At 37.0% G+C, this 17,032-nt stretch overlaps 1 protein-coding gene across 3 annotated transcripts in view; it reads left to right on the top strand.

Annotated features, from left to right (window-relative positions):
• Positions 1 to 15,904, top strand: part of HGF (hepatocyte growth factor) — a 55,455-nt gene extending 39,551 nt beyond the window's left edge. For 2 of the 3 annotated variants that reach the window (XM_062597990.1, XM_062598082.1), the window contains exons 9-18: positions 414 to 541; positions 2,071 to 2,173; positions 4,242 to 4,381; positions 6,527 to 6,565; positions 7,040 to 7,136; positions 9,846 to 9,920; positions 10,516 to 10,662; positions 11,354 to 11,460; positions 13,352 to 13,497; positions 15,697 to 15,904. In XM_062597990.1, coding sequence (XP_062453974.1) covers positions 414 to 541; positions 2,071 to 2,173; positions 4,242 to 4,381; positions 6,527 to 6,565; positions 7,040 to 7,136; positions 9,846 to 9,920; positions 10,516 to 10,662; positions 11,354 to 11,460; positions 13,352 to 13,497; positions 15,697 to 15,861 — 1,147 coding nt within the window. In that variant the 3' untranslated portion in view covers positions 15,862 to 15,904. The remainder of the gene's footprint in view (positions 1 to 413; positions 542 to 2,070; positions 2,174 to 4,241; positions 4,382 to 6,526; positions 6,566 to 7,039; positions 7,137 to 9,845; positions 9,921 to 10,515; positions 10,663 to 11,353; positions 11,461 to 13,351; positions 13,498 to 15,696) is intronic. The other variant, XM_062598165.1, reaches the window with a different exon arrangement.
• The last annotated feature ends 1,128 nt before the right edge of the window (positions 15,905 to 17,032 follow it).

The raw sequence follows: 17,032 nt of genomic DNA on the forward strand, positions 1-17,032 counted from the left end.
AGAACAATCAAAGTACTGGGAATTTTAAGTACTCTGGTAATGTTTGTATTTGAAAGCACATGTAATGGATTGCAGGTGTACCCGGTGCCACTTTGCATTCAACTTTTGATGAAGACTCCTGAATAAAAATAAACTATATTGAAAATATTGTTAATCTTCAAACAAAATCTTATAGACAGTCAAAACATAGGTCCACTGAAAATGAATTCCCATAACTATATTCCTGTTACAGTTACTATATTTTACCAGACAGTATATTCTTACTGGCTTCTCATCTCCCTGCACTTGACACTGATCAGTAACATACAGACCCTAAGGAGCCTATGTTGTTGCTAATTCATAATAAAAAGTGATAGAATGCATCAGTGGTTTAAGGTTATCCCTGCTGTAAGCTAACTTATTTGTTTTTATAGGGATTTGAGGGAGAACTACTGCCGAAATCCAGATGGATCTGAATCACCCTGGTGTTTTACTACTGACCCAAACATCCGGATTGGTTATTGCTCCCAGATTCCTAAGTGTGATGTATCAAATGAACAAGGTAACAGAGGGAGAGGAGATAAAGCAATTTTAAGTGAATTTCCAAACGGCAGATAGACAGTCCTGAAAACAGGAGACGCTCATCTCAGTACATCTGCATTGCACCTGTGTAGTCCCGCCTCAGCTTTATTTGCATACTTGGGATTCATCACAGTGTAAATGAGATTCATTTCTCAGTCCATATTTCAATTCCAACAGGGAAAGCAGCAGCAAAGATTTGTTATTGGATCTGATCTTTAGACAAGGTGAATCTGAAAGGTTTTATAGTAGTTGGAGATCTGATCCACAGTCTTTCTTAAATTGGAAGATCTTTTTCAGAGCTGAGATGATTTCTCATGAATTCTTGGTTGGTAGTCCTTTAAAACTGAATATGAGGCCACCAAATATGCTGTGTTTCTCATAGAGCACATATTGACTAAAAGAAGCTGAGATGAAACAACCATAAGCAACTTCCCACATAGCCTTTTAGCATGAAGTAGTTACATAGGTCTGTAAAATCCACTCCAAGGCTTCAGGTAAATATTTCCACACTTTTTGCCGTTAGGTCTCAGCATTACAATTATTATTGTCTCTTGAAAACTGGTGTCAATCATAGAATAAAATGAGGCTCAAACCTTCTATTAAAGCTATTTTAAAGTAGCTTTAATATGATTAAAGATTAATTATTAAGATAAAAAATAATAACCCCATCTTTAAGTTTTAGTCAATTTATCTCCTAAGACTTGAAATTGTTGCAGTTAGGAGAGCTCTGTCAGAGCAAGGATTCAGTTTTACCTTTCATTCTGTTTTTTTTAGAGTATCAATTATCAAAAAGTAACAATACTGATGAATGTGAAATGAAATGCTTTATACAAAAAGTCCTTATAGTAATGATCATTTTAAACAATCCTCTTGAAAAGTCTCAAAAAGGCTTGTGATAAAGGATTATGAATTAAACATGACTTCTGCTGCAGTGAAAGTTTCTGAATTACATTAAAATTAAAGTCATGTTGATTTTTTGATTTTACCAAAGTAGAACTTAAATTTAGAATTATATAGTGCTGCCTGTATCCAGAATCCACACTTACGTGACTTAGGTGTATTATTTGTTCCCAGATAGATTAGAACATCTGGTTTGGGGGGAGAGAGAATAAGCCTTTTTTTTTTTTTAAATAGAACACCTCCTAACAGCTTTTAAAATATTCCGTGTAAGCCTTGTAAATTAACGATAAACAAACTATTTATGAAGGAAAAATTCCCAATTTCTTAAGTAAGATAAAATTTAAAAGGCTACTGCATTAAGAATGTAGGCTTCAATCAGGGAATTATATATCTAAATTTGAAAGCTTTCTCCCATTTTCTTTCTGGTTTGATTTCTACTGAAGTCTGATTTATATTATATAGTGTTTGATAATGCAACACTTGTGTTTAATTATCTGGATTAGTGATGGAAAGGAAGAGTTTTCTTTTGAATGTTACACAATCACCTTCTACATTTTTCTTTTCTATTTTTTTTTTTTTTTTTTTTTTTGTCTCAACCTTTTTTTTCAGATTGTTATCGTGGCAATGGCAAGAGTTACATGGGGAATTTATCCAAGACAAGATTTGGGTTAACTTGCTCCACATGGGACAAGAATATTGAAGACTTACGTAGGTGTGTACACACGAAACAGAAAGAGATGGTTCAGTGACTCCTGAATAAACACTGCCTCCAGATGGCATCTCTTTTTCATCTGCAGAGATTCTAAAATAGCCCTTTATGCCTTGGGGCTCTTAGTTTTTTTTTTTTTTTCTTGTTTTTTTCCTTCTTTGTAATGTTTAAATATATTACACAACATGTCTTTGTTCAGGCTAACCACTTACTGCAGGCTTTGGGATGTTTCTTAGCATTTAGTTTACTGGCCTAGTCCACTCCATCACTGTCCTTTAAATCCTTTAAAGTTTTTGTTTTTTGTTTTTTTCACTGTGAGGGGGATAGAAGGAACACGGCTGAGGAAGGTCATATTACATTTGCTCCTCATTTACATTTTCCTCTTTCAAGGTACTGAACATAAAGAAGCTCTGAGCTGATCCTCCTTCTAGCGGGAGACCTCCTGAGACCCCTCTAACTTGGATTATTCTATGGTTCTACGATCTAATGCCATTGGCATCAGATGCCATTAAAGAAACTTGCAATTTCTACTGCTCATTGTTGCTTTGGCTTCTTATTCAAGCAGTGGAAATGACAAATTAGTTTAATATATTTGTTAAGGTAAAAATGAAGCAGTAGTCCAAAGGAAGTTGTGAGTTTCCAAGACTATTTTATACAGGTCAGGTTTCGCCATGTTATCTCTGCTTGTTCTAAAGGGAGATTAATAGGTTTCAGGAATAACAGGAATGATGAATTTCAGATAACAGAGAGTCATCAAGAATTGCTCTTTGTCTGAGATGTCATTCACATTACTGACCCAAACAGAAACAGTTTCCCGTTCTACCAGAAAACTAACAGTTTTCTAACTAGAGAGTTATGAAATTTGTTCCTCTGTCTTTTGCCGTGCACCTAGTTTCTGAAGACGACGTGGCTATTTCTATCTTGCCTTTGATACCAGCACTTGGGGCTCAAGATCACCACGGTCACACTGCCCTATGGACTAGCCATCGCCCTTTGGGACTGCCTGTCCCCAAGTCCTGCTGCAGGCTTGGCTGTCAGTCAGTTGACAGCAGGTAGCCTGCCCTCAGGGGAGCTGCGTTGCAAGAGGTGGACTTCAGAGGCACTGTCTCAGATCAGCAGCTGGGCTGTATGTGGTTTCCCCTACTCAGTTAGGGCAGGAGAGAGCACACATATTCCAGTCTGCTGTTCATCTAAGGGGGCTATGAAGGGAGTTAGAAGTTGTAAGATTATGACTTCTGGGAGCTCTATTAAGTCTATAGTGAGCTGTGAAAGAGACAGCTTGAAGCATCCAAATACTCGATGCAATTGCATTCATATCATATCAGCCTTTCTTTCCCTTACTTCCACAATTTTTTTTCCATTTGGGAGGTTCTGTGTCACTCCAGAGGTTAATCCAACTATAGACATGCTATAAGCAGTGTCATGGTTGGTGATGAGCTAAGACAACAGTAGAGCTGTAACCTAAGAAGCCCGTATGCTCCTATGTGACAGGCCAGAAATAACCGTCTTTCTTCATTTAAGATTCTCAGCCTCAAAGCCCCACCTTAAGTTAGATGCCCAGGGAGGTTACAACTCAAGTGATCTACCAGTAGCTTGTCTGAACTCTTCATCCTTCTCTTTGCCTCCTTCTTAGTCCCATTAACTTTCTCACATTTGTCCTTCCTTTGCTAGCTTTATCCTGTGCAGACTTAGTGCTCCCCTTCTGCCCACTGTTCACCTGCAGTGAGAGGGTACCTGTGTTCCCAGAATAGGCCTACAGAATTGCTGCATGCAACATAGACACTTTTCCAATCGGTTTTAAAAGCCCTCTTTAGGGTATCCAGGGATTTCAGCTTCAGTGAGGGATAGAGAAAACTCCCAGCTGTCCAGTGGACACAGTGCTTAAAATACCAACCAGAGGAAACTTGGACCCAGGTCCAGCAAATATATGGGTCTCTGTTCCCTTTGATTTTAACCAGCTTGACCTGTACACTTCTCATTCAGATAATACTACAATGCAGAGCAAAGCAACCTTTGAAAATTTAGGCTATAGTATAAAGCTTTTCATCACTCTGAATTTTTTTCCCTGTAGGCATATACCAATATTCAGAGAACCAGATGTTAGTAAACTGAAGAAAAACTATTGCCGCAATCCAGATGATGATGCTCATGGTCCCTGGTGTTACACAGATGATCCTCTTGTTCCCTGGGATTACTGCCCTATTTCTCGATGTGAGTACTCAGTGTGCCTCGGGCATTGCCAACTGTGCAGTCTCAGTGAAGCCATGGTGTCACGTGCATATGTATTGTATACCTTTTGGCTGTCACTCATGGCAGCAGAAAATGTGCAATTCTATCAAGAATCAATTGTGCGTGACTGAGAAGGAACAGAGAAAAGCTGCTTGTGCAATATATGTACAAGCGATCCTTTTCCTTGACCAACTTGGAGATTTTAAGGCTTGTTTACGCAGCAGGAGCATAAGAGGGCTGTTAAAAATGGTCAAACATCTTCCAGCAGATCTAACTATTGAATGAAGGCTGGAAGGACACAAGGAAGTGTCTACTGGTCAGAAAAATAGTGGTGGCCATAAGAAACCCAGGGAGAGAGATCTTTTGTGTTACAAGCTTCTTAGTTTCTTTGTGTGTTCTATACTTGTTTGTAAAATAGGACAAATCTCTCTCTCTCTCTTTCTCTCTCCACATACATACGTACATATATACACATATATGCATACATGCATTTATCTATATAGGCTGATGAGTATATGTGTTATATAGATGATATTCTATTTCAGATGTTTATGGGATGATGTACCTCTTAGAAGGAATTAGAAACATCATTCAACTGAAGTCTTCTGTTAAAAAAAGAAATAAAAAACCCAGAATAGCTTAAATAAATAAAATTGAAAAAATCGTAAGGGATTGTGTGATTAACAGAAATTAAGTGGAAAAAATTGTATAGAAGAATGTGAATTCATAGTTAAGTTTAAGATGTTGCAAATACAATACAATTTGTATTTCAAAACTACAGAGCTGTGTATCCTGGGAGGTTATTTAAATGGTAAATCAGGTTTTTCAATGCATTCCTGTGATCTCTAGAGGTCAAGAATAATGTTATATTCATTCTTAGCAGCAACATGCTGCACTTTCTCATAGTCTGAGCTGCAGCAGCTCTAAGAAGTGATATTTGAAGTCTCAGGTGATTTTTGTCATCTATGTGGAGGGTAAACACAATGTGCAAAAGGTTATTTGTGTCAGTTTAGATGAAGTGCAATAGCTGAAGAAATATAAACTCTGTTCACTTACTCCGAGTTCATTATCTGCATCTAAGAATTCCTAAGGAAATATTCACTGCAACCATTTATAGGGTTACGGCAATGGTGAGTATTGTGATTTCTGGATTCAAACTTCAGGAATGGAATATGTTTAGTTCACAACCCTAACTCATGTAGACTAGTTTTAAACTATTAGTAGCTTATTTGGGTAGCGATAACAACTTAATAGACACAGACAAAGTACTGTCAGCTACCGCGTACTTACCCAGTACCTACAGCTGATCTGATCAAGCTGCATAACATCTATGTATCTATATCTCTATATATCTATATATCCATAGAACTACATATTTATATATCTATCTGTATATGTTATATGTATATATAACAATCTATACTATTGTGTTAGATTTCCATCAATAACCATATGAGACAGTTTTAAGTTTTTGTGCAAATTTTCAGGAGCTACAATCATACCTCTGGCTTACACCAGTGGGACACACTGCAGACCACTTCACTGAAGGCAAATGTATTCAGCAACACTTAAGGAGACTTACTGTAACTGCATTTTGACTTGGACTACAGGATAGAACCAAACCAGATTTTGGAGAATATATTTTGACCAAGCTAAGCTTTTGCTGATAGCAACATACAAGAACTGCTGAATTTTCAAAGGTTTTTAAGGAAAGTAGGAACTTGCACACTTACACTAGAGATGATTTGGCTTTCATCACATGACTTCTATAGTTCCTGCAAACTTACAAAAAAAAAAAAATCACAATTCCATTTCTAACAATGGCTTCTTTGAACAAAACATATAAATTGAATGTAACAGGTAATCTAATGTATTTGAAACTCAGACAAGAAGAAAAATACTTGAAAAATATTTAATTCTATACCATTCTATTGGAATGAAATTCTGCCTTCTTCTTAATCCTTACCAAATGGTACCTTTACAGCCCGATCAAAAATCACCAAAGCTTTAAAGTTTGTGAACTCTTAAAATTAACAATATGCCATTTTCTACTTTATTGTGACGCTGTTCAATTTTTAGGTGCCTTTTAATTCTTTTGTCTTATGGAAGTCTTATCTGTCTGTCTAGGTGAAGGTGATACAACTCCTATCACAACCAATTTAGATGGTAAGTAAGTTAGCAAATGTACTGTGTGTTGTATGTGTTGCATCCTCTAAGACTAGCCAAAAAAAAATCAAAATTAAAAATATAAAATAACATATAGCTTGGTAAAAACCACTTTTACAAAAGGAAAATATAGAATTCCTTGATTTACCAATAGCTCTCTTAACTATATTCTTACCTTCCTGTCTTGCAAGTGGTGAGATATGGAAGTGGTTTTCAATGTTTGTTTCATAAGTATGTGAATCTCCACAATAAACCAATTAAAATATCTGTATTTTAGAATCCCCCATAAATATTGATATAGACTGAACTCATCTCCACTGAAGTAATTTGAATTCTTTAGAAATAAATTTTATTAGCTCAAGAAAGAAAGCCCTATTCATTATAAATATTGACCTTCTTGTGGTCCTTATGTGCAACTGTACAGGTTTCCTACCGCTGTTTTTAGTAAAATGTGATCTCTGGACCTGCTTTCAGATACTGTCATTCCTTGTGCCTCAACAAAACAGGTGAGAGTTGTAAACGGAAACCCAACACAAACTAACAAAGGATGGATGGTTAGTCTGACCTACAGGTAACTATCACTTTGCACAGAAAGAAGACAATACATCTAATGGAATATTTGTTTTTTGGAACAATAGAAAAAGACCACGATAATTTTACAACTGTTTCATTTAAATCCTGTAGAAGCGGAAAATAGCATTTCTGGAACATCTGGTGATTCCACAGTGTTCTCTTTGTAAATGAAATGGTTATATGTTTATTATTGCTAACTTACAAATAAGAGTTTGTAAAGCATACATAGACTTCTTCTGTTTAGATTAGCTACTGCAGATCTTTTCACATCACTGGCTTAGTGTCCAGCATTAATCTTTTGGGGTTTTTTTTTTTGGTGACTGTTATAAAAAAATTGAGCTTCATGTCAATATTTTCATTTTAACAGCAGTACATTTATCTGTAAACTACTGGATTCAGATTTACATCCATGTCAAGTTTAGCTTTCTGCTTTTATCATTGCATGAAATTGAAATTTAGTTTGTATTAAAAAAAGTGAGAATTATAAGGAAATCATATTTGCCCTGTAAAACAAGACCCAAACGTGTACTGCTGGAAAAGTTTATTACTCTATGCAAGATCTTACTTTGCTACTGTATAAAAGCCAGAACACAGAATTAAAGCTTCTTATGTTCAGTACTGTTTGGTTCTTAACTCATCAGCTTGACTGAAGTGTAAATCATTAATAGATAACAGAAAATATCTTACACATGAGTCTTGTGTTTTCTATCATGGGGAAAAGAATCTTTTGTCTGGTAATATAGACTAAAGTACAGTGCAATACTATTAGCTCATAATTTGTCATTTGAATTTCCTTTTAAAACTATGCTGTCAGGTCTTAACTGAAATCGTAGGGTAAAAGGAAAGACTAGCAGCATAATTCCTGCATTATTTTCCATGAACTGAAGAAATTTTGGTGGTTCTTCACATCCTTTGATAATCTGTACATTGTATGGCCTCAGATCAGAAGTAGACTTTTCTAGAAGTGTACAGAGTGGCTCAGAAAGACATTTCTAGAAGAATATCATTCTATTTCTGGAACAGAAGCCTAAATAGGTGGGCTGAATCACTCTCTGGAAATGTTTATTTTTCCACTGTCTATATAGGCATCTATATATTGATGACCGAGGAACTTTTAGATAGGTAAGGGGAATTGTACTTGGATACCTAAAATATAAATAGCCAATGCTAAGTTAATTGAATCTGAGCTTTGTGCTATGCTACAGAATTTTACCAAGAAAATTAGTATTTAAATGATCAGATATTCTTTTATATAATAGGGATTCCTGAAATACTTCAGTGGCAAAATATATTTTCTATATATTACATGTGAGCATAAGAATGTGTTCTTATATTGTTGCAAAGGAATCAATAGAATGTAGTCTGAAACAAAATTTTAATGGTTCCAGGACTTTTAATGGCGATGTGGAAAGTTTCATAAATGAATCCTAATCTTTATTCAGCAAAAACTAATCATACATCTCAAAATGCAACTGTCAAACTTGGTTTCTATTTGGCAACTGATGCCCACTTCTAAATATTAAATAAATCAATGACATACAACATCATATTCTCATATACTTGGTATAGATTCTATTATCAGATATAATCAAGTAAGTTTGGAGGAATTCCATCTATTTCAGAGAGTCTACTCTGGATGTGGGTAAATGAGAACTTTAATCTTTGTATGTGTACTGGTCAATCTTCTAAAGCAGATGGTGCAATGTTGTAAACAGTTATATAGAGATAATATGCACGAACACACATTTACAATCCTGTTTATGATATTCTTACAATAAAATTGGACAGTCTAGATTTAAAAAAGAATGCAGCTTTTTGGATGAGATATTTTGTTCCTCAACCAAAACACAACTGAAAAAAAAAAGGCTAGCGTCTGTTATTCTGCTGCCTTTGAACTGCATATAAAGTCTGGGTTCCTTCCAGTAGTACTCTAAAAAGCTGTGAACATTTGTGTGATTTGAATTTATAAATTGTGAGATTTTAAGCTTTGCCCAAATTGCTGACAATTCTGATTCACTTTCCAAAGAGCAGTAGAAAATAAATGTGATTTTGGAGGCATAAAGAAGGAAACTAATTAATCCACATTCCACACACTTTATTCCTGAAAGAACTGTCATGTTTAATTGTTTGAATTTTCTTTGATATATTATGCTGCAGTTTTTCTATAATCACATGTAGGATGTCATACATTGCAGATTGTTTCCAACTGAAGTATGTGGGGACTGAAGTCTCATAGGACTGGTAATCACACAGAAAGTCTCCACCTTGAGGTCAATGCTTTGAATAATACCTACTTGAATAATGACCAAGTGCTGTTTACATCTGGTGGCATTTGGGGCTTGCTTGAAAGTTTCAGTCCAGTTCCTATTACAAAGAATTTTTTTTTTTTCCTAAATGTACTTCCCGTATTAAAGATCCAACATTGAACCAGCTGTTCATCAGCAAATGAACAGAGTAACCAAATTTCTCTTTCACCTTCTGGGCTACACACTTTGGAGCAAACCTCTGTGCAGCCATGTTGCTATGTTGGAACTGTAGTGCAAAGGGACAGAGATGAATTTTCGAGGCGCTGTTATTCAGTGGCTTTTCACTAGCACTAATTCATTTAAAAATATGTGAGAAGAAAATAAGTGAAAGCTGGCAGTAAAAGTACTCTTAGAGTTTTTGACTGAGTAGAAACAAACACTATTACTTTTCTTCTTTTCAGGAATAAGCATATCTGTGGAGGTTCTTTGATAAAGGAAGACTGGGTTCTAACAGCAAGACAGTGTTTCCCTTCTCGGTACAGTAGCCTGTAGTTTTGCAATATTGAAATACATGTATTTTCAGCAGCACAACACTTTTTTTGCATTTAAATGTGGCAGTTTTCCCTCCTGTTTGGCTCTACCACTGCTCTTCAGATATAAAAAGTCCTGTGGGACCCTGGTATTTTCTATTATTATTGTTGTTAATCTAAAAGATCTCTGGCTATTTTACATAGAAGTATGAACATGTTTTCCAACTGCAATGGCTAGACAATTACTTCTTTATGAAAATAATCTCATACTTCTGCCGAACAGGACTGAATAAAATAGAAATCTCAGGCAAATCTCAAAAAACTTGAAGGTTCATACTGTCCAAGGATCTAAATATTTGGATACTATTAGGAAACAAAAAATACATTTTAATAACAGTTAAAGATAAAATTATGTAGTGGCTTCAGGCCAAAAGCTTACATTTGAACATGTTGGTTTTGGAAAAGCAATTGGCAGTCTAGACCCTTTTCTACTGAAGAGTATTAGTTAAGATCTTTTAGCATAATGATATTAAGCAGGGGTTTTTCTGTGTTATTGTTATTATGCTCTCTGCAAAATCTTAACCAGCTTTGCTTCATTTAGGTACAAAGATTTGAAAGATTACGAAGCCTGGCTTGGAGTCCATAATATCAAAGGAAGGGGAGAGGAGAAGCATAAACAAGTTCTGAATATTTCCCAGTTGGTCTATGGACCTGAAGGGTCAGATTTGGTCTTACTGAAACTTAGCAGGTTAGTTACTACTATCGCTAACCCTGGGATTTTCAACTCACGAGCCTTCCTAAATAAGCATTGCAAATTGTAGTACTGCGGACGACGTCTCCATAGGATAAACTTCCAGCTGTAACAAGACAAATACTGTTCATGTTATCTGTTTCTGGGCACTTCATCAGCCTAAAGCATGAATATTTTAAGTGGCTGTTTTTCAAATGATATATGCAGAAATGCAGGCTCATCTACCTTACTTAGAAAACAGATGCTACCGCATTTTTCTCTTGATAAGCAGGTTTAGCTAAAAAGAAAAAAAAAATAGTATATGGTTTTAATTTTTAGAACAAGCACCAGATTGTAACTGAGATCTTTGTGTATATATGAACTTTTAAACTATCTCCACGTTATCAAAACTATTTATTCAAATTAAATTTCATCATTACTTACTTTTAAGAGAAAAATTCAATTTAAATAGCATGAAAGCGGTGACAGGATTTTAAGAAATCTTTTGACAATTCACAGCTGTAACACAAAAAAAAAATAGGTAGAAAGATCTATCATATTCTCCAAAGAGGGAAAAGAGAGAAAGAAAGAAAAATTGGCACAGTTTTTAATTGCTTTGGTCTATAATAGATTTTAATGTAATTCTTAAGATACACTTTGGAATGCCAAGTAAAATTCATCATATATATTATTTGTTTTCACTTTTCAGACCTGCCATATTGACAAATTTTGTGGATATAATACGGTTGCCTATTTCTGGATGCACCATTCCAGAGAAGACCACTTGCAGTGTTTATGGATGGGGATACACTGGATGTAAGAAACAATTTTTAAAAATTAAATGAATATGTTGACAGCTTACTTCCTTCTTTTTGTCATTGTAAGTGAGGCTACTGATACTGCTGAATGCCAGGGTTGTCCAGCAATTTTTATTATAAAAAGCAATTTATTTTTTTTACATTTTTGTAAAGCTTTAAGTATTTTAGCTAAGATCATTCAAAATGAAATATTTTCTACGAGCCCATCCTTTTTTTTTTTTTTTTTTTTTTCAGTGACAGGCAAAATGATTCAAACATTTCAAAGAACTAACTGGAGAAAAATAGTGTTGTACATGTTTAAAAAAAAATCTGGCGGTACTGTTTTGAAGAGTTATAACCCCTTTTTGAAAAATTCTGATTCATCTATTCCAACAGTTTCTTTCTGCATCCCAAAGCAGGCAGCCCTGTGGCGGCGGGGGGAGGGGGGGGGAAGGGAGCAAAAAAAAAAAAAAAAAAAAAAAAAAACCACACAACAAACCCCACACTAATATAAAATCATGGAATCAAAGCCATTATTTTAATTAGCAGACGTGAAGGAAGCACACACAGGCAGTCTGACGTTCCCCAACTTCGGCGTACTTGACTTTGCAACCTTGCTAATGTTTATTAAACACAGGTTTTGCGCGAGCTAAATACAAGTATGTGGGAGACAGACGTTTATTTAGTCTGGTAAATACGCTCTCTGGCTAATTACGTGCTGCTGATAAAGCTACTAGCGCCCAGCTGACAGCAGTCGCTCCAACAACTGCTGCGCCCCAGCGCCGGAGCCGACGGGCGGGCGCGCTGCCGCGGGGCCGCGGAAGGACCGCGGAGGCGCGGGAGGGCCGCGGGGCCGCGCTTCCTTGTCCCCCGCGCCGCCACTTCGCGTTTCGCCGTGGGTGGCAAGCCGTGCGGCGCGGCGCGGCGCGGCCCGGCCCGGCCCCCCCGCCGCTGCTGGCCGGGGCCCGCGGCCGCGTTGGCCCTCTCGGGGCCGCGCACCGCGCAGCGCGGCGCTGGGCAGGGGAGGGGGGCCCTACAGGGGTCTGCGGGATGCAGCGTTGTGTAACGACGCATAGGCAGCGCGTCTGTCGCCCGAGGATTTCGAGTGGTGGTTTACGCGCTGCTTAGTGTAATCCTCGCAGCATCCCAGGCAGGGAAAGAGGATTTTTTTTTTATATATATATATATATATATATATATAATTCAGAGAAGCAGGATAAACCATTCAGCGCAGGGCAGGGCTGCCGCTTCCCGCGGACGGTGGCAAGCCGAGGCCCCGCGTTGATGTTCGCAGCTCGCGCAGCCCCGGCTCTCCCGACGCGCCGGACCAGGGCGAGCTCCGCGGGGCTCCCGCCTCCTGCCCTCCCCGCTGGTGAACGGGGGTTGCACAAGGCTGCGGCTCTGCAGGTCGTGCAGCGCAGCTGAGCCCGAGCAGCTCCGCGCTGCCGCAGTACTTTCCAAGTCGCACGTCCTTCCCCAGGTCCCGGGTGGCATTGCTGCATGTTAACCCTTGCTTAAGGCAAGGAGTAAAATCCGTGTGCTGCTGGTGGGAGTGACGCTGCTGGTGGCATTTTCATTCCACTTCTCATTTCTGTGACGTTCCAAGGCAAGCTGGTGGTGGACGGTAGAATAAACCGAGTTACCTAGTTCTTTCTCCTACTACCAAAAGCCTTTCCAAATATTCTCAGAGACTTAAACAGATATGCATGCCAAACATATTTCTTCTAAATCTTACTTGTAACAAATATAAGAAATCTAAAAGAAAAATGTATGTTAACAGTGAGAACGGAAGAAAGTATGAATACCAGAGAGAAAGCATAATAACCGAAGCAACATAGGTTGAATCAAACTTTATCTTATTATTTTTGCTAATGGCGAATAACCAACCTTCATTCTGTTTTCAATCCTAGTAATTCACTATGATGGCCTTCTCCGGGCAGCAAACCTGTTTATTTTGGGAAATGAGAAATGCAATCAATATCTCAAAGGGAAGATCACTGTGAATGAGTCAGAAATCTGTGCTGCAGCTGAAACCATTGGTGCTGGGCCTTGTGAGGTAAAGAGTCTGCTTGCTGACAATGTATTAAGAGCCTTCAACTTTGCTGTTTCTTTCCCAGAAATAATTTAGTAGGATTTTATCTAATTATCTTCTCCACATTAAATTTGAACACCAAAAAAAAAAAAATATATGAAATTTTCTACACCGGAAACTGAATTGTTTTTCCAGTGATCTCTTTTTTACTAGACCATAGGAAAACGTTCCTTTGCCCCAATTATTCTATACCGCAGTACTGGTAAAGGTCTTGCATGCATGTTAAACATATTCATGTGCCTAAGCACTTTGCTGGACTGAGATAAATTTGTGTTCTGTAAAATACTGGCAAAAGTGGGTTGTGTGCTAGCAACAGTGTTTTACCTTCATTGAATAGAAAGCAAAGATTGGAGCAAATTTATCTACTTAGGTACATGAAGATTTGCATGCAAAATACCCCCCCCCCATGAAGTTGATAAAGCTATGAAAAAAAGGAGAAAGATCCAAAAAACATACAGAGTTCAATGTTAAGTCAGGAGGCTGTAGCATCTGATCTCCTTAATCAAGGCTGAGCCAACAGGCAGTGAGGACAGTAGAATTACTTTAGTGACGATGTTGTTGGATAAAGATTTTTTTTTTTTTTTTGCTTGGAACTCGATGATGATGAAGAAAAGGGGGCTGAAGAGAAATATTGTAAATTATTTATAGCAGAAAAATGTCATTTTTGTGTGGAAAATTTGCCTGATGAGGTGATGTCTGGAAGGAAAGAAGGCATTATTAGTAGTATGCATTTACTATTTGGAGTAAAAAAGATGGTTTCCTAATACTGATGTTAATCAAACAGTGAAGTTTTCCCTACTCATAGGCAGGGAAAATCACTGGTAAGGCACGTCTTTCTAAGTTTGAGGCATGTTCCATTTATTATTAATGTTTCGCAGGATCATTATTGCAAAGCATTTTCTTCAAAATTAAACATTTAATCATAAACAAGCTTGTAGACATGTTAAGGTTTATAAATGAAACAGCTGCATGGAAATCTGTTGGGGATCCTGCACTTTGTTTTCCACTGCAAGAAGAAATGGACTGAATTAATATTAGTAATCAGTCTTAATCATTGGATAGTTTCCTGCTCTCTGACCTTCCCTTTGAAGCCTCCTTCCTCAGTAAAGACTAGGCAGAGAAACAAAATCAGACTGTCAGGTGAAACTCCACTCTTCAGAATGTTTTATGGGCAGCTTTGATGATACTGACATAGTTCATTGCCCATGTGGGAATTAATCTGCAGTCAGTGAGGAAAAAAAGCAAATAAAGGTCGAGCATTGTTGTTTCTCTAGTGATCCAGAGAGAATACAATGCTAATTGTCAGCTTTCATTTTTTTGAAACAATATTTCATGGTCTGATACAAACACTTACTGTCTAGTTTTGTTGCTAGTTTGCTAGATCCAGTCTAAATTTTGCCTGGGTTAAAACTGCAATATCTATATTCAGGTCCTAAATCGATATGAATGTGATGGAAATTAAAATTTTAATCTTATTTTAACTGAATTAATAGATTTTAGTGCAAAATAAATCTTTGATCTAAGTTAGCCTTATACCAGATTTCCTCTGAATATAGTGAAAATATATGTATTGGTGCCTATGTGTATCATTCATTCAAAAATAATGAACATCGGTATTTTAACTAGTTATGGGTCTTTGACTACAAAATATTATCAGTTCTGTGTTTTGTTTTATTTTATTTTATTTTATTTTTCCTTCTTACAAAAGCACATAGATTTTCATCATAGGGCCTTGCAAGATGATTGACTGACAGAAAGATAGTGACCCTGGCTCTGTCAATGCTCTTTCATCCAAAACCTGTTATCACAACAGAGGGTCCACTGACTGTCTGGCTTACATGTACCTAAACAAATATTACACTTGCCAAGTAGCTGGAAGAGGACAGTGAGGTCACTGGAATGGGGTGGTTGGAAGTCATTAGAATCACACAGAAAGGAAGATTATATGGCTGGATTTGTGTATGAACCAACTTCAGATGAAAGGTCAACCATGGTGTTGGCTCATACAAGTTCTGATTGTGGAAGAAGTTTTGGTAGCTGGATTTCATCCTATGGGAAGACTAAGTACTGCCTGCTCATGGAGCTAGGTCCTAACTGAGCAATAGGCGGGAGCTGTGTCTTGTAGCATTTTCAGAAGTGACGTTCTTTGTATTTTTTTCTTAGAGAGATTATGGTGGTCCCTTGGTTTGTGAACAAAACAGGGTGAAGATTGTAGTGGGTGTAATTGTTCCTGGCCGTGGATGCGCCATCAGAAATCGTCCTGGGATTTTTGTTCGGGTGGCGTTTTACTCCAAGTGGATACGCAAGATTCTGCTGACCTACAGATGAGTCAGAACTGAAAACCCTGCACACCTCAACAACTGCCATTCATAGAAGGGTTTGGACTGTGTGAAATTAATGTATAATGTAAAGATCAACAATTTTTAACTACTTGATAGTCAAGTTTGTTGAGCTTTTAATATTTATGGATTTTTTGGTGTGTTTTTTGTCTATCAGTGTTTTATAAATGTTGGAGTGACTTACAGTATATGCAAGTATGGTGACATATCTCCTGAAGATACTTGAATGGGTAAACAATTTTGCAACGATCTTATTGCTGGAAGACAAGCAGTTTTGTAGAAATAGATCATATGACCTCTTTTATGCTGCTCTTCAGATTATCTTAGAAGGAGAAAGAATGAGCCTTATATTTCTCTCCATACGTGACAAAAGACCTACTGAGAGATATATGTATCAGTCAAGGACAGCGTATATGATTCTATTTCTCTTCCCACATTATGAGAGGTTAAAAGTTAGAATGTTTCATTAAAAAATAGTCTCTTTAAAAAGTTATCTTTTCATTTGTGACCAACTTTGATCAGCAGAGCTCTCATAGCTGTCAAAATCACTTCTACGTAGAGTTTATAGATTTTAGTTATGTACTTGGTCTCTTCAGTACATACATGGTCCCCTAAGAGATATCTCAAGAAACCCTCTGGATGAGGGAAGAGACATAGAAGCAGATTGGAAAATTATCAGTCATTTGTATAAAGGAAGCCCTAGAAATAATTGTGAGTTTACAGTGCAAAGAAGTGTGTTTCATAGGATTTGAAAAATTAATAGTAATTATCTACTGACAGAAATTTTTATTCTTAAAAGAAACTTTAGTCAAATATGCCCTAGTCTTTCTCAAAAGATGCGATTTATGAATTCAGCTGATTTTAGCAGAAAAAAAAGCAGAAAAAGGGACAACTGAATCTGGCCCACTGCTGAAAGGCTTGATACTGAGAAAATATAGGATACCATACTTGTCTTTTCAGAGACATCAAATCTTTAATAAAATCCTATGAAAAATTTGTCAAAATATATCCTTTGTATAATTCCTTTCAGGTTAATAAAATTATTGCAGGGACTGATATGATCTTGTGTGTAACAAGGAAAACACCACTAATAATTTAGTAGCTTGTGTTTCCTGTCCATATGTAGAACTATCATTTTCCTTTCTGCTCATAGGGAAAAG

The sequence above is a fragment of the Rhea pennata genome, chromosome 1 (genome assembly GCF_028389875.1).
Source record: "Rhea pennata isolate bPtePen1 chromosome 1, bPtePen1.pri, whole genome shotgun sequence".
NCBI classification, from domain to species: Eukaryota; Metazoa; Chordata; class Aves; order Rheiformes; family Rheidae; genus Rhea; species Rhea pennata.